At 39.3% G+C, this 26,871-nt stretch overlaps 1 protein-coding gene across 1 annotated transcript; it reads right to left on the bottom strand.

Annotated features, from left to right (window-relative positions):
- ca8 (carbonic anhydrase VIII) lies at positions 1–26,618 on the bottom strand. The gene is made up of 9 exons (XM_067604913.1): positions 26,226–26,618; positions 18,189–18,380; positions 15,479–15,603; positions 13,533–13,628; positions 12,399–12,461; positions 12,205–12,253; positions 11,221–11,333; positions 7,226–7,419; positions 1–429 (listed from the first exon to the last, which is right to left on the bottom strand). Exons 1-8 carry the CDS (start codon positions 26,296–26,298, stop codon positions 7,285–7,287), a joined length of 846 nt encoding a protein of 281 aa, XP_067461014.1. The 5' UTR covers positions 26,299–26,618; the 3' UTR covers positions 1–429; positions 7,226–7,284.
- Positions 26,619–26,871: the final 253 nt, after the last annotated feature.

Genomic DNA, 26,871 nt, shown 5'->3' with positions numbered 1-26,871 from the left:
TGTGTGTGTGTGTGTGTGTGTGTGTGTACAGGTACATCTGTGGTTCATATTTCCTCTTGTTTTAACAGCAGACACCAGGCCGGTAGTAAAGCCTACTATCATCTGATCAGGACACACACACACACACACACACACACACACACACACACACACAGAGCAGTTTGGTACAGTAATACTAGAGACATAACTACAGAGCATACACAAGCATAGAGCGCTACATTCACACACACACACACACACACAAACAGTGAGAATGAGAGGGAGAGAGAGAGGTTAAGCAGAAAAGGAAGAACAGCACACCTACACACACTCAAACACACAGTGAATCAATAGTTTCTTTGTCCACCTTCAATCTGCAGCTGATCTATAACCACATCAACTCTCCTTCTCTTTCCAACATTCCTCCTCTCACCTCTCCTTTCTTCTCTCCTGTAAAGAAAAAAAAATATGGATCAGATTAAAAGAAAGGAAAAAGAGAAACCTGATGTGCTCCACAGAAGAGTGAAACTTGTCAAAAGAGGGAGGCAGGATGACAGAACTTTGGGAAAATGTTGAAAAGAGAGGAACTTTTATTGCTCCTGTGTTCCTGGTAGTTGAATTACAGTGTTGGGATGTAATGGTTGGGAACGCTATGTTAAAGTTCTGGTTTTACAAGCTGCCAGTTACATCATTCTGGAAAAAGTTCAACATGTAAAAAGGCTTCTCAGGAAAAAAAAAGACTACTAAACTAAAGTTTCTAAAAAAAAAAAGGTGTTCAAGCCTCTCTATAAAAGTTAATGATATTTCCATCTGCAGTATTGTTTCATATAAAAATCACATGATTGTGTGAGCTGGACTGGTGGCCATGAAAATGGTCATCAGTCAAATCACCAAACCACTGAGGCTTGATATAAAGAATTTATATCACATCTTAATATTTATATGAAACTGGATAGGAGTGTGAAATTATTTATTTTCTCAGGGTACAATATATCAGCCTGGTCCTATAAATTGCAACTATATTAGAATTTTTCAAGAGCGCTGGGGGGTTGTAGCTTTATATGTAGTTTTTTTTCCTGAAAGTAGTTGCTATGTAACTGTTAATTCTTATGTAATTTGGTAGACTATAAGAAATGTGCTCATTAAAGAGTTTTTAAGAAAGAATGTAATATACCAATACTAATACAAACTAAGCATTTTGAGTCATTTATTAAGATTTTTTGCAAATTAACAACTGAACCAACATAACACTTCTTCCGTTTTGTTTTGTTTTTTTGTATCAAATTGCACCACCCTTTCAGTAAAATGTCCTACTAATTGCCTGTTAAATACCTGCAAATTACATTGAAAATTTTCAGGAATTTGTTATAGAATTAAAGGACCAATGCTTTAAAGGATTAAAGCATTACCGAATAACGCAGCCCAGCTCTCTTAGAGGATGTACAACCTCAGCTGTTTTTGTAGGTGTAGCTGAATTTTGGTTGAATTAAAGGGTCTTTATTTCCACAACAATATTTGCTCTTTTCAACTGCTGACAGCCTGTTTATTTCCATGCTGGTCATTCATGCAGGTCACAGCTGATTCATGCAGGTAGCAGGACACATTGGCTTGGATTCTGTGTATTTTGTTTCAGCGGAAGACTAGGAAGAGGACTAGATGAAGTGGATTTGGCAAGAGAGCCAACCTGCTCTTAACATGGGATGAAACCCTACTTTTTCTTAAGGATGTTTAGCCACTTTATGGTGTACTCTTCTGCAATGCTGAGTCTTTTTCTGAGCTTTGTAACCACTCCAGATTGAAAAACATGTAAGAAGTGTAGCAGAATGTCAAAAAATAGAAACAGTGAGAATGTTCTGGCACCATTTGACTTTTACCTCACACTAAATGCCACCATTACACTTTTTTACCACTAGTTTTCTGACCTCCACCAGCCCCTCTCCTCTCTACCTCTCACCTACCTCTCCTCCCCTTCAGAGGTCTTGTCTCAGGTGGGTTTGTGCTGGTGGGACTAGATCAGTATCCATTTACACTTTAAACAATAGTCCTCTGTTCTGTCTCTCCCTTTTCCCCCTGCCCTCCCTCTGTCTCCTCCACTTTCAGCCCTCTGGCACTCTCACCTCCCGTCCACCACAGTACCCCTTTATCTGCCTCCTCTCAACACACTTCTCCCCTCACTCTGTTTTGACTGTTCAGTCTAGTCCTTCTGTTACTCTCATCTCTTTGTCCCTTAAATACGAATTAAGTTAAGTCAGGTCACATCTTCACTGGCAATCACAATGCCAGTGAAACTCTAAGAGTCGCACTGTAAAACAACTTCTGTTCAACTCCACCTTCAGAGGGTAAACACTATTTGGGAGTTCACAGTTTGGTGTTGGAACTGCCAAAAAATAGCTGTATTCAGTGAAATGGGAATGATTCATTTCAAACGACTGCATTGGTCATTATGTGATCATAGCTCCAAAAATACCATGACTGCCTGGAAACACCCACTTGCATGATTTTTCCTCTATGGTTGACATCGTAAAGTTTGTAATGAGGTTACAATCTTCTTGGCATTCCACTTATCTCATCATATGGAGTACACTCTTGAAAACAGTTGTATGATCTCCTCTTTGGCTCTACAGGGAGCTTTATCAAGTATGAGATACCCCTGATAGAGACTACTTTTTTTTTTAAAGAAGAACTCTTTAAAAACACTTTCTGTGCTTTTTTATACCACAATCACATAGTTTGTTAGCATATTCAACTATACACAAATGCTTTTGCTGCTCAAAACTCAAAACTATCTCACTCTAGTTGAAAGTTCAGTTAAACTAAGTACTGTGGCCCCTCCTCAACAGTTACAAGATACCTAAGAGTCTATCATCACCAAAGCTAAGAAGAACCAACACCAGCTTAGTACCCAGCCAGAGGTTCAAACTGGTAAAGCTCAGGGCTCATTATCATTGGGCAAAGGGGGAGGGGACTCTAGTGGAGATAGGTCCTCCACAGTATGATACTTCTGTAGCGAAAGCACCTGTCCCCTTGTCCCCCATCACTCACATACTATGTTGCCAAACCTGCATACAACTGTTGGGCAGAAATCAAAGGTGTACATAACCTTGAACACATGCCACAAACTGGGGGCATAGACTTTGAAAGATGTTTGAAAGATGCTGTCAAGTTGTAGGAAATCTATGATCCAGCATTTTTGGGACAATCTATACTTGGATTGTAAAGTGTAACTTAACACCCACTGACCTCCAGTGATTTAAAGGATAGGTTCACAATTTTTCAAGTCCATCTTAAAACATGAACTGTCATGCCCTGGCTGGATAGCTGAGTTATCTTTTTGTTTCTCCCAGTGTTCTTTGTCGTGTACTTCCTGTTTTATTTTGATACTCACCTCTTGTCTCGTTTCAGGTTTTTCACTTCCTGCCCTCATGTGTCTCCCTCTTGTGTGATTACCTGCCCTGCCCTGATGTGTTGCACCTGTGTCTCATTGTCTCCCCTCCCCCAGAGTATACAGTCTCAGTGTTCCCTATCTTCTGTGCCAGTTCGTCTTTTTCCTGTGTGACAGCATTCCAGCCCTTTTTTCCTTGTGAGGTCAGTTTCCTGGCCTGTTTTTGCCTTCGGCCTTGCCTTTAGCCCACTGATTTGGATAATCTTGTTTTGCTGACTGTTCACCTGTGTACCGACCCAGCTGTGATTAAAGGATTGATTTTTGAACTTGCCAACTGAGTCTGTCTGCATTTGAGTCCAAGCCGTGGTTCAGTACCTGACAGTACGAACTGGCCATAGCATGGACTCAGCAGACTCAGATACAGTACGCTCTGTGCTCCAGGCACAGGTTTGCAAAATCCACAGTCAAGATGAACAAATCAGTCTTCTTCGCCATGAAGTGAAGGAGCTGACGAATCATCAAGAGTCCCTCCTGACAGCTTTCTGAACCCAGATCAACTATTTAATTGACCAAATTCAGAAGATGCAGAACCTGCCGGCCTCTGCCGAATTGACACCGGCGGCACCACCGGAATCTGTGTTCGATGCTGCTTCTCCTGTGCCCGCTACTCCGTCCCAGACCAGAGTGTTTCTCCAGAGACTCAGGTGACTGCAGAGCTTTTCTTACCAAGTGTGATCTGCATTTTGAGCTTCAGGCTGCTGCCTTTCCCTCTGACTGCTCAAAAATTGCATACATTATTTCTCACTTGACTAGGAGAGCGGAGGCCTGGGCAGAGTGGAGCCAGAAATCACCTGTCTGCAATTCACTGTCACTGTTCTCCAAGACCTTCACCCAGATCTTCCAGCAGACAGCCCCTGGACAGCAGGCAGCCCGAGCCCTGGTTGGACTGTGACAGGGTAAGAAGAAGGTCTCTGATTACGCCATAGAGTTCCGCACTCTAGCAGCAGAGAGTGATTGGAACCAGCCAGCCTTGTTTGATGCATTTCTTGATGGACTTTCTGACACTCTCAAAGTCCAATTAGCCCCCCGGACGTACTCGCAGAGCTGGATTCCTTTATCGCACTGGCAATAAAGATTGACAAGCGCCTTTATGAGAGAGGCAGAACCAGACCCTGCAGTTCGCTGCCACTCCAGCGGAGGCAACAGGCTGGCAGTTCTCCTTCTTTTTCTTCCTGGTGACGCACTCCTCCGGCTAACTCTACCACAGCACCTCCCCCCATCACGGAGGAACCTATGCAGCTTGGCCGTACCCATCTGACTCCAGAGGAACGCCAACAACGAGTTTCAGAGGGTCACTGCATCTACTGCGGTCAACTGGGCCATTTCATCGCCTTCTGCCCGTTAAAAGACCGGGCTCACCAGTGAAGGTGAGGGCACTGGTGAGCTGTACTTTGACTGTCTCTAATCCCTCTCGTTTGCAACCTTTAGTGTCTCTCACCTCCCCTGTGTTTTCTCTTAAGCATCCAGTTCTAGTTGATTCCGGCTCAGATGCGAACCTTATGGACTTTAGTCTTGTCCGGAAGCTGGGCCTCAAAACCTTCCGCCTCAACCAGCCCTTGGATGCCAGTGCCCTTCCTTCTGTGCTAGTTCGTCTTGTTCCTGTGTGACAGCATTCCAGCTTTTTTTTTCCTTGTGAGGTCAGTTTCCTGACCTGTTTTTGCCTTTGACCTTGCCTTTAGCCTACTGATTTGGATAATCTTCTTTTGCTGACTGTTCACCTGTGTACCAACCCAGCTGTGATTAAAGGATTGATTTTTGAACTTGCCAACTGAGTCTGTCTGCATTTGAGTCCAAGCTGTGGTTCAGTACCTGACAGTACAAGCTGGCCATAACATGGACTCAGCAGACTCGGATACAGTACGCTCTGTGCTCCAGGCACAGGTTTACAAAATCCACAGTCAAGATGAACAAATCAGTCTTCTTCACCATGAAGTGGTCCTCCTGTTCATACTGGTTATTAAAAGATCCTCTTCAAATATGCATTCAATGTAAGTGATGGGGACAAAATCCACAGACCTCCTTCTGTGCAAAAATGCATTTAAAAGTTGATGTGAAGCTTATGAGGCTTCAGCAGTCTGAGTTAGTCATATCAAATGGATATCTGCCACATTTACAGCCTTTTTAGCATCAGATTCCCTCTTTGTGTTTCCTCAGACAGTGTTTCCCTGTTGAGCTGCGGTGGAAGTATAGTAACAAAAAAAGGGACTTTGGCACTAAAAAGTCTGTAACATTGAAAAATACCTACTTGATTTGACTCACTTGGACGACTGAAGCTTCATATTTGCTTCAAATAAACTTTGAAATACACTTTTACACAGAGGGAGGACTGTGGATTTTGTCCCCCAACAGTTACATTGTAAGTGCATTATGAAGGCATCTTCTAATGCAGACTTGAAAAATTGTGTACCCGTCCTTTAACTTCTCACCTTGTTGCAGTGGTGCACAGGTGTACTCCAGGACCCTGTGACATCACTGTTGGGTGACCACACCCAATCACACCCATGAGTGGTGCTAGGTGTGGTAAGTAGTGAAACAGGCTTGAACTTTCAACCAAAGATGACAGCAAAATATGGCTTTTCAGCCTGGTGTTACTCTTTAAAGTCAAGATACCAGTGTTAATCTGTCTCTTGCAGTCCTCCCAACATTCTGGAAAACCAAAACTAAAACATTGGAGTATTTCTTAAAGACAGAAGATCCAAACTGAATGTGGAAATGATTTAATGAAGTCAGCTGCTGCATAACATACCTTTAACATCCGGAGTGACACAAATAAGATGTATAAACGTCCTCTGATATCACACCAGGGTCAGATTAGATAATTAATTTCATAATAGATACTGTGCCCCCCCTGTTCCTGACATTATGTTGTGAGCAAAGGCTAGTTGATATTGTATATTGTATCGTTCATTAGTTTTTGTGAATCTAACATGCTGACATGTAGAAAAAATACTTTAATAGTTTTAATATCACTAAAATTCAGAACTTCAAGGTCCTTTCAGTGTTTTTCCCCCCGGAGTTCCAAAAGTTCTACCCTGCCTCTCTACTGCAGTGCTGCGGAACTAAATCCGGGATCCCTCCATACTCTACATACTGTATATAGGCTAGTCCCAGATTAGTAACTGAACTGGGTTAGTTCTTCCAGGGCTTGAACCATTATACAGTGGTTTCACAGGACCCAAATACCTCAGGGACAGCATGCCTACTTCCATTAAAAGTCTGTCCCTTGTGAGGAAATGTGCTGAACTAACTAAAAATACTGTATTTGGTGAAAAATAGAGCAAGTGCTTGTCGTTAGTGCCATTATCTGCAGATGCTAAGTTAAAGCTGTACTAATCAGTATTTTTATATTACCAATGGGTGAAATCACTACATGTAATGTGAAACCTGTCAGTCATAGTGACAAATCCACAGAGAATTATGACTCACTCTGTAGCCGCCCTCAACAGAGCATTTTAGCTTCTTTCAGCCCATTGTTTCCATTTCAAGGCCCATAACTTTACTGTTTTGGTTCAGTCTATTTGCTCTCATCCCCCTGGTACCCAGCAGCAGCAAGCAGCTGTTTTGAGTCAGAAAGTTCTGAGAAACCCAAAGTACACTAGCTGCCCAGCACCAAACAGCAGACAGATAAAGTTAGCAGATAGCTGGTGAACATAGTGGATCATATAAAAGAGTGCCAGATCTTTTTCTCAGGAGTTTACAGATACCAAAACTAAAAGGAGCTGAAAGGAGAGTAATTATCAAACTTAGGTTAGGTGGACACAAAATGACTTCAAATAAAAGCGTAGCTCACTGAAACACTCTTACCTTCAATACTTATATCTGTGGGTCCATAGTTTTTCTGAGTTGGCAGTGGAAAGTGACAGTCACTGGAAGGCGGCACGAACCGTCCGGTCACTGAGTGGCTGGGTGGGACGGAAGTTGTCCCCCAACATCCCATCATTTCCTTCTGGCAGCTCAGCCCCTTTGACATGAGACCGCAGCCTCCGAAACTCCTCAATCTACAGTAACAGAAAGGGAAATATTTAATTTTAGAGGCTGAACTGGGTCGCAGCTCCATATTTCAAGCCTCCACACATGACAAGTTTGACCAATATGGCCCAATACTGATATTCAGTATCTTAATGTTTTAGTTTGCATGACAAAAGCATCCCCAAAAACTTAAAACATGCAGTGTCCACTGTGAATGTTAGTGTTGGCAGAGTGGTCTGAAATTTGTACAGTGCTTTTATACAGTCTGGTCCCTGTAAAAAAACAACATAGTTGCATGAACATACTGCTTTTGTTGTTTGACTTTCAATAGATACACATGATCATTCATTATATGACTTCAAATATTTGCACTAAACTCAGGGTTTCCTCCGGCTGTTTGACACTGAGGTGATAAAGCTTTCAGAGCTGAGCTTAGTCACCATCTGGGGATGGTGAGAGAAATCTGGCTGGGGAAATATAAAAGGACTGGGACCCATGTGGAGTCCCTAATGACAGAGGAAGAGCCCTTAACAATATAATGATAATGTGGGAACCAGGTTTTAACAAACATAGTAGACATTGGTTTTTTTTCTTGCCAAGACCAGAACTGTGAAGCAAAAGATCCAAAATCTGACTTCCTGTTCATGTGTAAAGGCAGCCGCTGCGTATATTATCACTACTGGTGACACATGGGTAGCAGCTGGCTACATCGGCCAAAACAAACATGACAACAGTTCCGGTGCTGTCATGCTATTGGCTTACAGAAGGAGGATTTATAGCCCACTGTCAAAGTGCAAAATTAGTCGGCATGGCAACTGTTGTACGACACACACACATACTTGAATATTTAGATGTACATATGCACTGTGTACACACACTACACACACTCTTGGTCCTTGAACAGTCAATAACAGCTGGATGTTTGATGTGTCTATTCTAGAAGAACAGGACCTGCTGTTTTGAAACACTTCTGCTGTTGTCCATCTTCACTCAGTGGTGTGAACATGGTATATGTTCACACCACTGAACTATACCACTATATGTATATTTTTGGTATATGTATATATATATATATATATATATATATCATATATAGCTCTTCAATTGAAATGCCCACAAGTCATATACATGTAACCTTTGACAATTCCCTCAAAGTATATAATGCTTTATATGCAGGTGTCACTTGCAAAAAAGGTTGAAAACCACTGCCTAGACCAAGTCCACACTATTGTGGATACATCTGAAAACACATCAGTTTCTCTCCATTTCAGCATTCGATCCACATTAAACTGGTGTTTTTTTTAACCCCCCAAAATGTTTTTTTCAAAAGTATTCTCCCAAAGTGGTTCAACAAAACATCAGACCTGAACACCACTGTTCATTTCCCATTTTCAATGACGCGTCAGCATTGTTTTGTTTTTTTAAACAATGACCACAGTCATCTCCTGACCTTAACCACCTTAACAAACAAAACCTTTGCAGAGTACTTAAACCATAATCTTTCCCTAAACCCATAACCAAACCTGTTGTCCCATCATAAAACATATTCATTTTTCAACTGTAACTTGTAACAGTTTTTGAGGGCACAGACAAATTATCCACCAATGTATTTTGTTGTTTAATTTAGAGGAATTGTTGGTCTAAGGACTGAGACAAAGATATCATGTGAGGTGAAACAGCAGGTGCCCTTTCAATGTTGTGAAAACAGCTGGAAGTCAGAAATGGTAGTTTGGCCTACTCATTTAGCCTTTTTATTGATAGTGAGTGCAGATGTCTCAATCTTGTCTGGCTACACAAATACAAAAAAACAATTTCATCAAAAGTTTCAATGCAGCAGTCCAAGATTAGCCTTATTGAGCAGGTAGCATTTACAGCATTTATGATGATATATATAGACAGAGGGGTGCAGTCACTATTGCGTGCTTTGCCATATTAAAACAGAAGTGATGACAGAGAGAGTCAGAGTTTGCTATACTAAGGCCAAGCAGAGCACCCAGCTGTGTTTGTAAAAATGATTTAACTGGAGTTTTATAAGTTCATCCACATTAGTAACATGGCCTAAGGCATGAGGACAGCCAGAAGTCAGTCTATTAGCATTTCAAAGGGCCAGCAGGCCAGAGGGCAGCTCAGATGAAAGACTGAAAGAAATGTCAGGGGTTTGCCATCATCATCCTTTACAACAATTTGCTTGAAGAGAGCCATGAGTCAGGCAAAGGCTGAATTAAAGTTTAAATCTATTAAAGGCATGATGACAGGCTCATTGATTGGCAGTGGGTGTAAACGCTTCCTGTATTGTGGTGAATGCCTCACAGCCTCAGGTTAGTGGTCTTGTGTGGTATGAAAGCCATAAAAGGGCTTGACGTATTGATTATATGGGATGTAGAGAAAGAGAGAGCCAAGTTGAAACATGGACGCTACAGCTGTTGACAGCTATATACTTTCCAGTTTCATTTGTCAGATGACTGCACAAGCATAAAATAGTCATTTGATGATGGAGCTCTTGGTGAATAGCATTTATGATTCTTGATCAAACCATTTTTATTGCTCACTACTTTTTACCACTCTTATTAATACTCATGCAGTTGTCCTAATGTCAATCCAAATACCTGATAGTCCTGTACTCAATAGACTTCCCAAGAGCTTAAAGGATATGGCTTCCTATGGTTTTCTTATCGTCAACAAATCTCTGTGCAGAGCAAACCAACAGTAAACTAAGTGATCTACTTACAAGCCTGATATATCACATTCTTCTGTGCTGTAAACCTCCATTGTTGTCCAAAAACTATTAAAAACACAGCAATGAGCTCCAAAGACTGATATGGGTCTAATTCAGAGTCTGGAGAGTAGTCTCGTGCCACTGAGCATGTTTTGAGCATGGGTTCAAAACATGGATTCTTTATTGCTTCCAGTGATCGACAGCAGAACAGAGATTCTGAAGGGGAAAAGTAAAATTTCTGTTGCTTTTCTAACCGTGTGGTCTGGACATTTCCACAACCAGGGACAGGGCACTTCATTTTCTAATGTTAACTTCTCACAAGTTGAAAAGCCATGGAAAAATATCAATTCTTTATAATAAGAACTATGTTTCTGTGCATGCTCAGCAGCATCGGCCCTGCACGGAACTACTCTCTAGAGACTGAAAACGTGATCGCTGTTATTAGTCTTTGGAGCCATTTCTAAACAAGCTAATGTGACCAAACTCTTCATAATGAAGGAACATGTCACCTGGTGCAGCCATGTGACTCACTGACATGTTTTACGGCATAGAGGAAAGCCATATATCAGGCTTTGCATACACACACAACACTTGCTAGTAGTGTAGATTCATGATTGGTTTGGCTCTGCATATGAAATTTGCTGACAATAAGGAAAATATAAAAAATTGCCAGCCTTAACCTTTAAGGCCTTAGGAAGTCTAGTGAGTGCAGAAAACTTTCCTTCACTTGAACTCTGACCTTCCTGTGAAGGGGGAAGTTGAGAGATTTCAATATGTGGATCATTAAGGCATCAGACGATTGTTATATTTATTCACTGGCAGAGTATTGCTTTTTTAACATATGCTATAAGGAGCATCAGAGATAGCACTGATCCGGTTTAGCACCAGGTAAATCAATGACAATAATTATAATAAGACTTTTATTCTCTGTGGGGTTGTCACTATGAGCAACAGCTTTCACATTCACACAGTCACTTCATCGATTGATAGTATAAATACATTGCTTAGTGCAGCTTTAAATATTGCAAGGCAGGAATGGAAGAAGAATGCAGTAAATGTTTCTAACATAGTACAAGGAGCCTGAACTGCAGCATGTTTTTATTTCATTTTTTACCTGTAGCTGTGAGATGGTGAGAGGGTAGCGGTAGAGGATCCAGGTCACATTCTCACTACAAGGTGGTGTGGTCAGAGATCCTTCATACACCCAGTAGTCTCTCAATAATGGGTCTGAGGGCAGATTTAACATTTAATGTAATACAAAATAATATTCCACAAAATTGTGCAACTTTGTGAAGTTTTTGACTGCTTGGTTCCTAATCTTTTTGGCTTGTGACCCCTTAAAATGAAGCTTTGTCTACTTATGACCTCTCATCATAGATTATAGCCTCACTCTGGACATGACATGAGTGACGAGCAATGAGTCAGTTTTCCTTCTTGTGTCATTTGAGGGATTTTTAGAGGCTCAAAGAGGTCAAACTATCCAATATTTCACAAGGAAAAAAGCAAAAACTGATTTATTAAATTTAATTTTAAGATGGGAAGTGTGGCTGTAACTACAAAATAATAGACAATCCATTACATTGGATGAAGATGTTAGCCTGGTGTATTGATTCATTCATTCACATTCCATTCTGCGTTTCACTTTTCTTTTACTGAAGAATAATGTTTTATATTCATCATTATTGGTACTGTAAATCAAAAGGTGTGTGAACAAGGCCCAGTCAGTGAAGATCAGAGGGTAATACAATCACATATAAACTAAAAGACAAGGCAAGTTTATTTCGTGGAACTTTTCAAATACAAGGCAGTTCAATGGGGTTAACATAGAACATAAAGTTAAATTTATCAGACTTCACACAGCTCCCTCTGGAGACAGAAATGGCTTTATACTACTTTTTTCACATCTGCAGTAGAACTCCACAACACCTGGACACACACGCTGATGTATGATGAGTTCCCCATAATGAATGAATGAGTGAAGCAACGATAGTGAAACACCAGGTTGACATCTTGATTCAACTGTGGCAGTAAAACTGAAGCTACATTAATTTGTCACAAGGCTTCATATATTCATTATGAAACCAGATTTTCTGCTCACCTGGTAACAGAGTGTTGGGGTTGAAGCACGGAATTATCTTGCTCTTCCCCTGATGGAAAAACAACAGCAATACCATAATTGTCATCATGTTACCAGTTTCACAATGTTATTATTCATCTAATATTTAACATTTATACATCTGATGTAACATAACATCATCTAATCTGCTCTGATCTTTTCAGTTTTGGCCTCACCTTGTACTGCAGGTCCTGTAGGACTTCAGTGATGGCCTTCAGACCCAGATGCTCCTTACCAATCTGATTAAAACATATCAAACATTTCAGGTTCCAGTGAGCAGTTGGTGGTAAGAGAACTTATATCTTCAAAAGGCAATGTTGTCGGTGATTGTTTCATAGATGTCAACAATGTTTTAAGCAAATCTTAGTTTCTATCAGCCGTATCCTTGCAGGATGTAAACAGGAAGTAGAACTAAAGGAGCTGTCAAAAACAGGACGTGTGAGGTTGACGTGTTAAGATTGTGACCTCAGGAGGTCAGGGCTTTCTGAGGTAAAACGTGAATGAGACTTTTATTTATTACTGGGTGTGTTTTCCTCAGCTGGCACAACAGAGCAGAATCATTCTCTGAGGTTTTATTGGTTTCATTAAAATGAGAGGAATAAAAGGTTCCCACAATTTAAAGAGTTTTCCTGACAGTTAAACCCAGGATGATTTCTCTGGTTAATGAAGTGATGAAGTATGGGAATTGGGGAATTTCACATGAATGTAGCAGAGGGTAGTTTCAAGCTTGTGTAATACTTTCATTGCACATGATGATTCAAGCTAATCTGAAGTGAAAGCGTGTTCACTCCTCTAAGAAAACAATACAAGTACAATTCCAGGAAGGAAAAACACCACTAAAGCCACTGATCGGCTGAAAAAGTCAATATTTTTACAAAATACCTAGACACTTTCAGGACATACCTACACTTTCAGATATGTTTCAGAACCATTTACAGATATACTGTATTATGTTTTTAGAGAACTTTGTCATGTTTCAGATGTCTATGAGTTGAGACATTTCCCCTCTAAACTTCTCACATGGTTTCAAAATAAATAAGTGTTTGAGAGGTAAGAGGTAAAACTCAATCCACAATATTTCAATTTCTACCTTTAATACTTTAAGTAAATTTCGCCAAAAATACATTTAATGCAGGACTTTTTCTTGTAATTGCATATATTTACATTGTGGTATTGCTACTTTTACTTAAGAAAATGATCTGAGTACTTCTTCAACCGCTGTTGTAAGGCCACCCAGCCTGGGAACCATGGTGGAAGTAAATCTCCACTGTCATGAAGTCCTGATACTTTGTGTTGACATGGATGTTTACCTGCACAAAAAGAGCAATGATGAGGACTCCATTCTTCTTCCCCAGAGCGTCCTCCAGAGTGTTAAACAGTGTGCTGTTCCAGTGAATCAGATGGAGCTGCACAGAGACACAACAAAACCTGTATTTGAGAGGCCACTGCTGTGAACAGGTGTAGGGAACAGTAGTAAGTGAGAGTGTGAGAAGTCATCAGCTGGTGGTGACTGAGGGTTCTTATGTTGAGATCATCTGAACAGAGAAAAAGAGTGCAATACTTCTACTCTGAAACAGGTGTCAGACCAGACCACAGATCTGTAACTGATTAGATGATAAAGAAACCGTGAACTGAACTGTCAACATTGTTATCAATAGTTTCGACTGTGACTTCCTATTGAGGATTAATTGGTTGATTTGTTAAAATATGTCAAGATTTGTAACTACAGTATGGTCATTGAAAGACTATTGAAATAATGGCTAAAAGTAACCAGACCTTTACAAATTTTGCCAAGTTTTATCAAGCTGTCCACCAACCTAAATGACAAATTTCTCATTGCCCTCCAAAACTGTCACAAATGATTGTTACCAAAATAATTTTGTACAACAGCTCTCTGATCTGCCTATCTTCTAAGGTTAAGGTTATGATTTAGATTTGGTTAGGTTTAGTCAACTAAAACTATTTGGTCAGGTAAAGATTGTGATATTGGTTAAAAGAAACCAATGACATTGAACATGAATGCCAAAAGGGGTCTGCAGTCTCAAAGTGTGACATTTTGTACGTCCAATGTAGCCCAACCTCCTCCCTAACAGCTTTTTTAGCATTACACCAACATAAAGCTACTTCCACTCCACCTTTGCTTCAATAATTATTCGCAACCTCTGAGTGTGTTGAATTTAGGGTACATTTTTTGAAAGAGGATGATTGTTTTATTTCTTCTTTTCATAAGTTACATAATCTTGCTTCGAGGTTAAGAACTGTATGGTAGACATGTTAAGCTAAATTATACCACTCACTAAACAAATATTAAAGTAGTAACTGCACCAAGACAAACTGAGGAACTTCACACATTGATCTATGAATGAAGTAATGACGAATTAATTAATTAAAAGAGGCACCAGGTATCATCAATGTAATCGATGTAGTGTTATGACAGTTGTGGCATTTTCAAAGTTTCAGTTTTGCCCTTAACCTCCAACTAAATGCCAGATGTTAGTGCCAGGACATGCAGCCTGGGAGACTAAACCTGAGTTCAAAAGTTTGACCTTTAAAAAAATAGTTCAACATTTTGAGAAATACATTTGTTCACTTCCTTTCTGAGAAAGAGGGTTAGATGAGAAGACTGATATCACATTCAAGGACGAAAGTGGCATTGATTTTCTCATCTAACTATGCTGTATACAATTTATACAAATTAATAAAATTATTTCTGAAAATGTTGAACTAACTTTTTAAGGACAGGTGGACTTACATAGCAAGTTTCCTGTGTTGTAAGACAGTTTTATATTATATATATATATATATATATATATATATATATATATATATATATATATATATATATATATATAAGTGAATATATATATATATTCACTTTTTTTAACCAAATAATTAAACCTGATTTTCATTTTCATTTTCCTTTCCAGTTTGTTTACATACATACATACAGATGGACACAACCCAATCTGAAGGCTCCCTAGAGACATTCACACCAGCTTTTCAACTTTACCCACACCGGATGTCAAAAGTGTTACTTATCAGAAATGAAAACATTTTGTGTTCAAGGACTGTGGTGTTATCTGAAGGACAAATGCCAATGCCAGAAGTCTTATTATATTAACACAGTGTTTCTTTAGTTTTTTGGAGGTTGTTGATGTGGCTCCATGGTCTAGGCCTTATTTGTGTGTGTGTGTGTGTGTGTGTGTGTGTGTGTGTGTGTGTGTGTGTGTGTGTGTGTGTGTGGTGCACTATCTACCTCCATAGGGAAAGCCTTGAAGTTGACGGTGTGCTCTGATCCTCTCTGGTTCTCTTTGCCCCAATGGAATCGAACCTCATGAAGTTCATACTCATGATCGCTGGGCAACGGACCCCCGGTAACCACTGGCAACAGCACAGAAAACACCTGGTATTGTTTATTAATTATTTTATTTTTTATTTATTTGGGACCATGTACAGTGTTCAACATAAATGTTACCATTTGATGTCCCTTGGCAGATCACAGTTAAAACATATAACAGCAAAATAACAAACAGTGCAAAGCAAAAAACACACAGGACACATGATACAAAATAGAAAGCTACACACAATAGCACATCACATACACTCACAATGTCAATTAGAAATGACTAATGTATGTTTATCAGATTAAAAGCAAGATTATTTGTGTTTATGATAAAACCATGAGATAAAATCTAGAGTCAGTGGTTACAGAGCTGAATAGCTTTTAGCAGATTTTTTAATTTGGTTTTAAATGTACTGATGGAGCTGCAGCTCTTAATATCGTCGGGTAGGACATTCCACTGAGTTGTGGCTTTTACAGAGAACGCTGACTGCCCAAATGCAGTGTGACGAAATGGTCAGATTGTAATGGTATGGTACAATCTTGTATAAAGGATATTCTGGAGGATCTAATAGAACTCACTGAGCGTGTATACACAAAGTCATGTAGTGGAGGAGGGGCCAAACCATTAAAAAGCTCACTAAATTGTATTTCTCCAGTACCCTACAGTGATGGAAATGCATTGGCTTTTTGTCCAGAGCTTTTAGTGTTTGTTTGCATAAGGACTCAAGAGGTTTTATGGCTGTTTCTCCAGCCTGCCCCCAACATGTGATGCAATAAGACATATGGGAAAGAATCATAGCATGCATAAATATCTTGGCTGCGTCCAAAGAGAGACAGTTTCTAAGATGTTGAAAATTTGCTTAGTTGTACTTTATGATTTTAACCATTTTTTAAACATGTTTCTTAAAGTTCAAATTTGGATCCAATGTCACACCAAGATATTTAAAATCAGTTACTATGTCAGTCCTTTCACCTTTGATGAGAATATCAGCGTTAGGAGGTTGTACCATAGTCTTAGAGAAAAACATACCTTTTGTCTTGTTTACATTTAGACTCAGACATGATTGATGAAGCCAGTGATGTTTTCCAACACAATTGTTAGCTTAGCAGCTGCGAACTCAGCTGTTTTTGCATGTTTGTATACAACGGCGTCATCTGCATACATTTATAGTTCTACATCATGACACTGTTGAGGGAGATCATTAATTATAGGCTCAATAATAGTGGACCTAACACTGACCCTTTTGGAACCGGCACTTCATGTTGCTGGACAGTGCATCACAAACTTTAACACATTGTATCCTATTAGATAAATATAAAAACATTCATGCCAGTGCAGATGAGAAATTAATTTATAGAGTTCCGATATTAAAACATCATGATTGTTGATTGTGTTGAATGCTTTACGCAGCACCAACTACTCCTCCTTTGTCAAGTCTTGATTTAATTTGCTCTATTAAGTGCGAGGCAGCAGTTTTGGTGGAATGATTTGTTCTAAAGCCAAATTGCATACAATATAGACCAAAATTGCTTGTATTAAGAAGTCAGTTGTTCAATGACAACTTTCTGAGCAACCTTTGAGAGTACTGGTAGTATGCTTATTGGTCTGTAGTTACTGGCTTTAAGGCAGTCCCCAGATTTTAAAGATTAAAAAATATGTGTGACGATGGCACATTTCCAGTCATCAGGAAAGGAGCTGTGTTTAAAAGACAAGTTAATTAAATGAGCAATAGGGGACTTAAAATATCTTTGTGTGATTTAAGAAACATGGGGTCAAATTGGAAAGCATCTCCACTTTTTGAGCTTTTTATGTTTACTTGTAACTCATAAGTCTCCACCAGCTTGAAAACCTGGCCTGTAGCATCTATAGGAGCAATATCCAGTTTCCTTTTTGTAAATTTTATTCCGAACTCATACACAGATTCAAGAAAAAATATGAAAGACAGAAGCAACAGTAAGATGATCTTCAATTAACTCCTCATGTACTTTGAGTTTAAAATCTCTTCTAGTTTTAATTGCCTTCCTTAATGCAGCATCTCTAGATTTCATAAGTTTCCACAAATTTTCATCAATCCACAGTAAATTGTTTTTATTTTTAGATTTTATCTGTATCCTCACATTAAATCTTTCCCTCACAGAGTTGATTCTGTTAGTAAAAGTATCACCGCCATAGTTCAGATCATCAGAGGGCAGTACATCATCCCCGTTCAAGCTTTCACTGACAAATTCTTCTTGCTTAGCTCTGGGTATGCACTGAAGGATAATTGTCTTAGTTGCTGTGTTTTAGTCAGTTTTCTCACACATATGGTAAGCACACACAGGAAGTAGAGGATAGATCAAAACAGACAGAAGTGAAAGTGAGACAGAAAGTTTATTTACACTAGGTTAGACTGATTTATGATTCACACATTAGATGATAATAGTACATGCATTCACATTGATAGATCATCAGACAGCAAAAACTAAAGCAACATCTCCAAATCTGCTCTTGATTCTTAAAACAAACAGTTTTAGTTTTAGTAGTAGTAGTAGTAGTAGTAGTAGTTAATTGGGGGATGGCTTATCCAATAGGGGACAAATGCTGTGTGTGTGTGTGAGTGAGTGTGTTTCTCCTGACAGTCACCTGACTTGGACTTGAGAATGATGCGAACAGTGTGTCCATCGTTGATGACCTCACAGTCTCGACACACCACGTAGTTTGGGGATAGGCCGACATCCAGGAGGGACGGGTCATACTGGGCCTCCCTGGAGTTTAAGTTGATGGGAGACTGGTACTCGCCGTTGGCTGCTGGGAAATGGAGTCCCCACTCTACACCTATGGGGGGGAACAGGCAAACATACACATAAAAAATAGCTTTTGTTAAAAATGTTTCTGCCATCATCTCCAGAAATGCTCTCTGCGTTGTGGAGAAAGAGGAGAGGGAGAGCCAGACATGGTCCTGAGTGTAAACTAATATATGGACATTTTATTACACAGCACCAACATTTACATATAGACTGGAATGGCCTACCAAGTAAATTAAAAAAAAAGATTAATGATTTTAAATACAGTGGGTTAATTAAATATAAAAACTTACTGATCACACAGGCACTGAGGTGATAAAAAATTTTAAAAAATAAAAATTTCTCAGAGAGCATTAGAGATGTTGCTTATTTCTGTCACAGACTGACAGAGCTGTTGTTTCATGGAGTTATTATGTAACAACAAAAGAATGTCCCATGATTTATTGTAATGATGATGAAACAAAACCTCCCGATGGACTGTTACAGAGTTCAGGAGGTCTGGTCTATAATGCAAGGCCTTGGACTGGTTTTTAATCTGAACTCTATCATGTATTGCCTGCTGCAAGAAAAGATGCCCTCCAAACAAAAAGAACTGTTCCAACTGATCATCAGTGTAGTGTGTGTTAAACTGTGGTAAACCAGATGTGCCATAGTAATCAAACAGACTGTGACTTACAGCAACATGGTCTTTAAACATGTGCTTGTTGACCTCGGAGGGAAGAGAACTTTGGATAGAGATCAAAACCTTCCTTGGCGTGTGCTGGATCTTCGATCTGAGGGACCAACATGCTCTCAAGGAGGCACTTCCAGACTGACTGAACTCTCTGCACTTTGTTCACCCAGCACTTTATTTTTATTCATTGTGTTTCTGACTTGTGTTTCATGTATGTGTTTTGGGGTTTTTTTTGTAAATTGTGAAGTTTGTTAAAAAAAAAAAAGAATTAGCAAAGTTTTTACAATAAAAATCTTTAAAATCACCATACATGTGCATGGTGTCATTGTCGAGCCCTACATTCTACATGATGAGATGTTAAATATAGTGTGCTTCAGTGGTAATATGTAACCATGATCAAATCCTTATCCAAGCCCTAACCAGAATATGCTCCCAAACCTATGACCAAAATTACCGTACTATAATTACTTACAGTATTTTAAGTCTAACACATTTACTATGTAATCTTAGCAGCAATATACAATTAGATTTTTCCCTTTTGTAATGATATAATACATATTCATGGTTTTCTTAAAGACATTATAAACAGCAGAGGAATATACTGGAGCTAAAGGCCTTTCTAAAAGCACATATTCTAACTTACAGGTATCACTTTAACAATGTGTCTGTTCCATTTAAATGCCCTGCAAACCCTGCAAGTGAGCCAGCATGCGCAGTACCAAGCGCAATTAATGTTATTAATTACACCTGTGCTTATCCTGCAATAACATGTCAAAACCAACGTACCCCACAACAGTGTGTCACTGATGAAACCCTGTCAGCATTAGGTCCTTGCCGAAATACATTTATGTAATAAACATAGCGGTTTATCCCATAGCCTGCGAGCAAATTTAGCTTTTTGCTCTGAACTCTGGTTTTTCACACTTCCAAATGCCAAAGCAGACCTTCATAAAGCAGTGCAGCACCTGGCTTCAAGTATTTCACTAGATAAGGCTACCTTGGACCCAACTTCACCCAAGGGAACATGCAGCAAAGCATGAACTAAACACTTAAAGGTACTGTGTGGAGTTTCTGAGCTCAAGTAGCACTATGGACCAGGTTTTTTATGAGTGGGTCCCCGAGTTGTTTTTCTTGTGCACATATATGCACAAGAAAAACAACTCGGGGTGATGCAATGCACAGTCCTGCCAATGGTTTCACACTAATGCAATGATCCACAGGTGGCTGTAATGTTCCAATACAGGCAGGGAAGGAGAGCACTGCAAGCTAGTAAACATGGATGTAAACAATGCAAAAGAACTTAAAAATTAGCTTTGCTACTGTTTTGTTAGAAAAGAAATGCCTTCAACAGGTATGTTAGACATCATTTAATTTTGCTGAGTTACACTCAATAAAAGCATAACTTTGTTTACAAGAAAACTTCACAGGGCCCCTTTAAAGAGGTGTTCAGGAGTACTACTGAATAGTTTAAAAAAAGAAAAAAAAGTTGTATAATAGCCTCAAGTGATGTCACCTGAGGCAGCGTTGGTTGGGTCTGTAGACTACAAGTTTGAAAAAGAAAAAAATCTGGAGGAGTGGAGTTAGACAGCAGTGACGTTAGCAGACTTTGTGGCTCCTCATCTCTGTTGGAAGCTAGCAGCTCCAGGCTACATTAACGGCTACTAGCATAGAATACCCCAATCTCTGACCACACTTTCGGTGGTCAAGTTGCATTGTGGATAATGTGGGTGCCAGGTTTTGACAAGGAAGAAGAATGCATGTAATACAATAATAAATAATAAAATACAATATCTTCTGCTGCATCATTTTTTATACTTTTTTAAAACTGTCCATCATGAGTCAAATGTCGGTTGGAGAGTGCAATGCTAAATCATGGACTACTCTTGTTTACAACAGATCTGACTGAATTTAGATGTGTGTTTAGTTAGATGTAGAACTATACATCTTTTTCCTCATGCTGTTAGCTGTATCTGGAAGTTAAATGGCTTCTAAAGCTCACCAACAGCTCAACTATAAATGAGGACAATGGATTGAAATGTGAGAGTGGGTTTAAGTTAATGAGTCTGACATTTAGCCTATACTGTAATGTTAAGAAACCACAGTTTAACTACAATTTAGCACCTGGACTGTAAATGGTCCAAAATTTTCATGTCATAGAAACAGACACTGGTGGAGACAGAGACTAAATGTTCAACTAACAGACACTCCTGACTGGAAACAATGAAAAACACTAAGCCTGAAAGACACTGGATCACTGTGCCACACCTGTAAGTTGTTGATAGCTATTGTATGTAGATATGCAGTACAAAAAGTCAGAGTAAAGCAAACTTCAACAAAAGAAAATAGCTAGAGGTGTAGACAGATATGTGTATTCAGTTAAAAATGCAGTTGTACTCTTTAAAAGTGTCCTTAGCCTGTATAAAATGAGTGAAATAGGTGGAACTGTAGACATTTTGACTCGTTACAACAGAAAACTCACTGGTGATGTTAATAACATTAATGAAACGTTCAATTTAAGTGTCCAGTATGACATGATAGTGAACATGAACAATACTATAGCCAAGGGACTGGCTGACATAAACTGAATAATATGAATACATACACTTGTGCTTTTCTTGTTAAGACATTTCAAAATGTCTGTCATGAAAATGTATGTTTAATAGAGATAGCTCTCTGATATTTAGCAGACAGACTGGAAGTAGGTAGATATAGCAAGTTTCTGTTAAAAGTTAAGAATAAAAAAAAACTCAGTTAGCTAGCAAGGTAATCACATGTACATCCAAGAATCACATAGGTTTTGTTCAGAGTTAGGAATGTACAGCAAAATTGCTAACTCACTTAGCCTATTGGACATCTAAGATGCTGTATGTGGTCACTGGCCCCAGCTGTTGCTTGTTTAACTGTGGTTCACTGCTAGTTAAATCACAATGTCTCCTTATCATTTTCTACATGTGTTAAATACACACATACAAGATGTAAAAGCAGTAAGAGCTAGGCTAGCTGTCGCCATCTGTCTCCATTGTTTGTGCTAAACTAGCCTAAACTAAACGTATTATAGAGCTATACTGCTGCATTAAGCACACAGATTAAACTGATATTTTTTTCTCGTCTAACTCTCAGTAAGACAGCAAGTGAATTTCCTCAAAGCTACAGTATTCCTTTAGGACTTTTGGTTTAGTTTTGAGTTTCTGCAAGTGCTGCGCTTTTCTTTCTTCAACTATATTGCTCATTACGGCTCAAATTCTTCCTCTATTAACTTCACGTGGATTGGAAATGTAAATACATCACTGTCTGTGCAGCTTACATGAACTGGATATAGGTTCAATAAACTGCTTAATTGAAATGTATTGACAGTAAATGAAAAACCTATGGTTTTCTCTAAAATCACACTGATAATCAGTGTAAGAGTTTGAGAGTCTGCAGAGTTGGAGAGGACATCAGCAAACTACCTACATCAGGAAACTACCTACATCTGAGTTATTTAGGTCTCAACCTATTTAAGTGATTTCCTTTTTAAGCAGTCAGTTGGGTTAGGGTTTTGTGTTTTGTTTGCTCATATCACTCGCCACATTCATCCATACCCTACCTTCATTGCTGACCCAGCTAACTGACATTATTATATATTATTTTGTCTTAAGTTGATGATAAATGTAATTTTAGAAACTTTATACATGTGTGATTGACCTTGAGTAAATGATTTTTGTCTTTTCAGTCACTCAGTGCATAACCCTTCTTTTTCTTCTTTTCCCTGCTATTTTCATCATCCTCTTTAGGAACAAATGACACAAAATACTATCGAGGCCAGTTCCTCTGTGTGTGTGTGTGTGTGTGTGTGTGTCTGTGTCTGTGTCTGTGTCTGTGTCCAGTTCCTCTGTGTGTGTGTGTGTGTCTGTGTGTGTGTCTGTGTCCAGTTCCTCTGTGTGTGTGTGTGTGTGTGTGTGTGTGTGTGTGTGTGTGTGTGTGTGTGTGTGTGTGTGTGTGTGTGTGTTTGTGTGTGTAGGAGAACACTTTTCAGAAGGTCACATAAAGTGTTTCAAACACAAACTATTCTTCACTCTCTTTCTCTCTAAAGTCTGTTTGAAAAGAGCCTGCGATCACCCTTCGCCTTTCTCTCCCTCTACCCCTCCGCTCATTCCCTCTCTGCTTCCTCTCAGTATCCAGTGTGTGAACAGGATTTCTTGCTGGGACTGTGACAATGAGAGTATTGCTGCAAGCAGGGGAGAAAAACACCAAGTGAAAGAGAGATGGGAAGGAAGTTTAAGTGCAAAAAAATAAATTTAAGCAGGTTGTGGTTGCAGAAAGAGGGTCAGCCTATGTAGGGCACGAGAATTGACAAATTATTTTATAAGGATGTATATTTTTTATGAGAAACTAATATTGTAATATCTTAATTTTGACCAAACGACAGGAAAATTGTGCAAACTGACTTTGATTAACAGAGTAACACTGTTCAACAACCAGTTCACTATCAACTTAAGTTTTCTTGCACTGGCAGAAAGTGAAGACCAAGTGAAACAGCGTGGAGAAAGTGATATCAAGAAATACCACAGGTGCACTCTGGTCTAGATTCAGTTCAGCTTGTCGCTGACCACAATCACTCACAATGAGAACACTGTAGGATGTGTGGAACAGTGTCTTTTTTTTTTTAAAGGAGGAAACGAACACATTTGGTGAGTATCATGTTCAGGAAAGTCCAGTACACCCATGTTCCACCAAGAAAATGAACTAAACTTCTCACAGTACGCCTTTCTGCTGCAACTACAGCTGAGGCGGACACTTCACACTGACTGACTATTCACTCTGTAGCCAAGTGGTGGGGTGGGGGGACCCGTCACATTCCCTCTTTCCTCAGCAACTAGAGCCTTGACAACAGTTTACTAAAGGCACAGAGTGTTTCACTGCAGCGACAATAATGCAGCTAAAAAGGCTGTATAAAATTCTATGTGTGCTTGTTGGGATGAATGGGTTTTGACTGAGACAACAGACAGACCAATTGCATTCAAACAGCTACTATGTTGTTGTTTGAACATGCTAAGCTAAGTTAACCGGCTGCTTGTAGTTTCATGTTCATCCTACAGACATGAGAGTGATATCGATCTTCTTTTCTCTGGGGAAGAAAACAAATACGTGTGTTTCCCAAAATTTCAAACTGTTCCTTTAAACTATTTTTCCATAGTGGATTACTTTCAATGGGCTTTGTGAAAAAGCTGAAAAATGATACTGGGTTTCATATTCTATAGAAAATGAATACCTAATGCAGTCCAAGACAGTCATATTTTAGCAGGCTGGCATTTTATTCAAGAAGAAAACAACTGTTTTGCAAGTCCAATAACCAATAAAATCTTTTAGCTCTGGTTCTGGTATCTGGGGAAGAATAATCAACGTTTTCATGAAATATTGATCATTCCTCCCCAGTCATTCCTTTACTTTGAGGCTCTGCTTTAATGCAGTTTGGAAATAGCTCACAGTTAGTTTGTATTAGTGCTGGTTCTGGGAGCGAGTATCATTGTTTTGGTTTCATTGGGTGAATTTAGAGGGTTGCCCAGCCTTGGTGATTGTCTGTCCTGTTAAAGTGCTTTAGTTCTATTTAATAATTAATATCTTTTCACTGTGTAGAGTTGTTATTATGATGTGACTGTTGCCTCAGGCCTGTTATTTTTTCATAAATAGTCTATAAGGTCTTTTGGAGGAATCATAAATTATTCTATCTTCAATTAAAGCTTTCAATTTTTTATGTTGTTTCTCACATTATAATCCTTAAAAAAGTCGATTTTAATAAAGACCTTATAAACGTCCAATATCACAAGTGTCCTGCAGAGAATCGAAGCTCACATGCACAAAATGTTCTCTGACTCTGTGCCGAGAGTAAATAATAAATGAAAAACATTAAAAAATATACTATTTGTGTCAATTCAAGCATGGCTCTCTCTGCTTAGCCTATGAAAAATGGACTGTTCAGACACAAAGTTTCTACAGGACACTTGTGGCATATGCAAGCCATATGTTAGTGTCTAGGTTATGTGTGCAAAGTGTTACACAGCACTCAGTATACTTACAGTAAGAAGATTACAGATTAATATCACAGTTCATCCCACGGTGCTCAGTAAAGGCAAGCAACAAAAGGAAGAGAGAGTGAGATAACACACACACCAACTGAGCTCATCACACAACTGTATGACATACTATTACTAAACACATTTTTATATCAACCCAAAAAGTTGATATTAGTGTTAGATATTACACTGTGCAAAGAATGCAAAAACCCCCAGCTCCAGATAACCCTTTCCACAGTTACTGGAGAGTGTTACCTTTCACTCTGATCTTGTTCAGCCCAAATATGGACTGACTGACCTGACACTGAACAAAAATGTTTATGACAGTTAAAGGGTCAATCCACCAATTTTAAACATGAGGTTTAGCTTACTGATCATGCAAAGGCGCCTGTGAAAACAGGCTCATAACATCACAATGTAGTGATGTCTCATCTTGGTCTTGATATTTCATACTTTTGATAGAAAACCTGCATTACAACCTGGCACTGTGGAGTTTGAAAGACGCATGCTTTTCCCAGGCACAGAGAGTCTAAAAAAGGACATAATTAAGTTGCTTTATGGGAATTGTAGGATCCAGCATTTTTTTTCCTCATTAGGGACTAAAAGTCAGGAAATCTCATCTTCTGCTGCTTTGATTTTGATGATTCTTTTTTGATTTGTCTGTTGTTAGTCCCCCAAACTTTACTAAATCCAATATAAACTGCAGTACTAAATTGCTGGAGTATCCCTTTAATTCCATCACATATCAAGTTGTTTAAGAAAAATCTTGAATGTAAAATGTCCTTGAATGTGAAATCCTGAAATCCAAACAAAGCTTTGTTGCTGCTTTAATATAAAGTACATCTGTTCCTGTCCAGCAGAGGAACAAGTGACACCCTGATGTACAAATCAATTGTCTTATTTTGACAGACATTTTTTACAGTGTACCAACACAAAACCAGGATCTAGAGTACATATGACAACACTGCAAAAGTTCACTTCAGAATGAGCAGGCTGACACAGTAAGTGTCCAAGACCACTCAAAGTGCTTCAAGTTTTGGGTTCAGACCACTTTAAAACACATCTGGAACTTCAGCCTTTTAAAGCAGCTGTTAGCATCACATACTGTATTTCCCAGCATCCCTTCACATGTTGATGAAGACCAGCCTACCTTCCTCATAGCCCCAGTCCAGCTCATCTTTCCCCGGGACATAATTCGACTCCTCGTTCACGTTGTCAGCCATGGTGTTTGGCAGTCTGCTCACTGCGGGTGGAAACCAGTCTGTCCTCCCAGTAGACTCCCAGTCACACTGGTTTTGTCCAAAACTGAAGTCTCTACAGTCCACTGGATGGATTCCCAGCTCACCCTTTCACTGTCTTCTTAATGTCTTTTTCTTTCTTTTCTTTTCTTTACTTTCTTTTTTCTTTTCTGACTCTCGTTCTCCCTCTTTCTAGTCTTTCTTCCTTCTTATCCTCCTTTCTCCTCTCTTGCTCTCGTCTTCTCAAAGCCACTGACTGATGTGCGTGGAGCTCTCTGCCTCTCGGTATTTTTCTTTACACTCTTTGCTCCTCCTCTTTCTCTCTCTTCACTTTGCTGTTATCTCCCCCCACCCTCCTCTCTCTCTCTCTCTCTCTCTCCCCTCTCTTTCTCTCTCTTCCTCTTTGTCTTCCTCTCTTTCTCTCTCTGTCTTTCTCAGCAGGTGTGCTCACTTACCCTGGCTTTCTCCCATACAATGACAGACCAGTATTTCTTTTTCATCCCCGTCTCTCTATGCTCCCTCTTTTAAAAATAAACTTTAAAGTCTGTTAGCTGTAAT

This window comes from Thunnus thynnus, chromosome 12, assembly GCF_963924715.1.
Source record: "Thunnus thynnus chromosome 12, fThuThy2.1, whole genome shotgun sequence".
NCBI lineage: Eukaryota > Metazoa > Chordata > Actinopteri > Scombriformes > Scombridae > Thunnus > Thunnus thynnus.
Note: the sequence above shows the minus strand (reverse complement) of the source record. Positions and strands in the feature narration are given on the sequence as shown.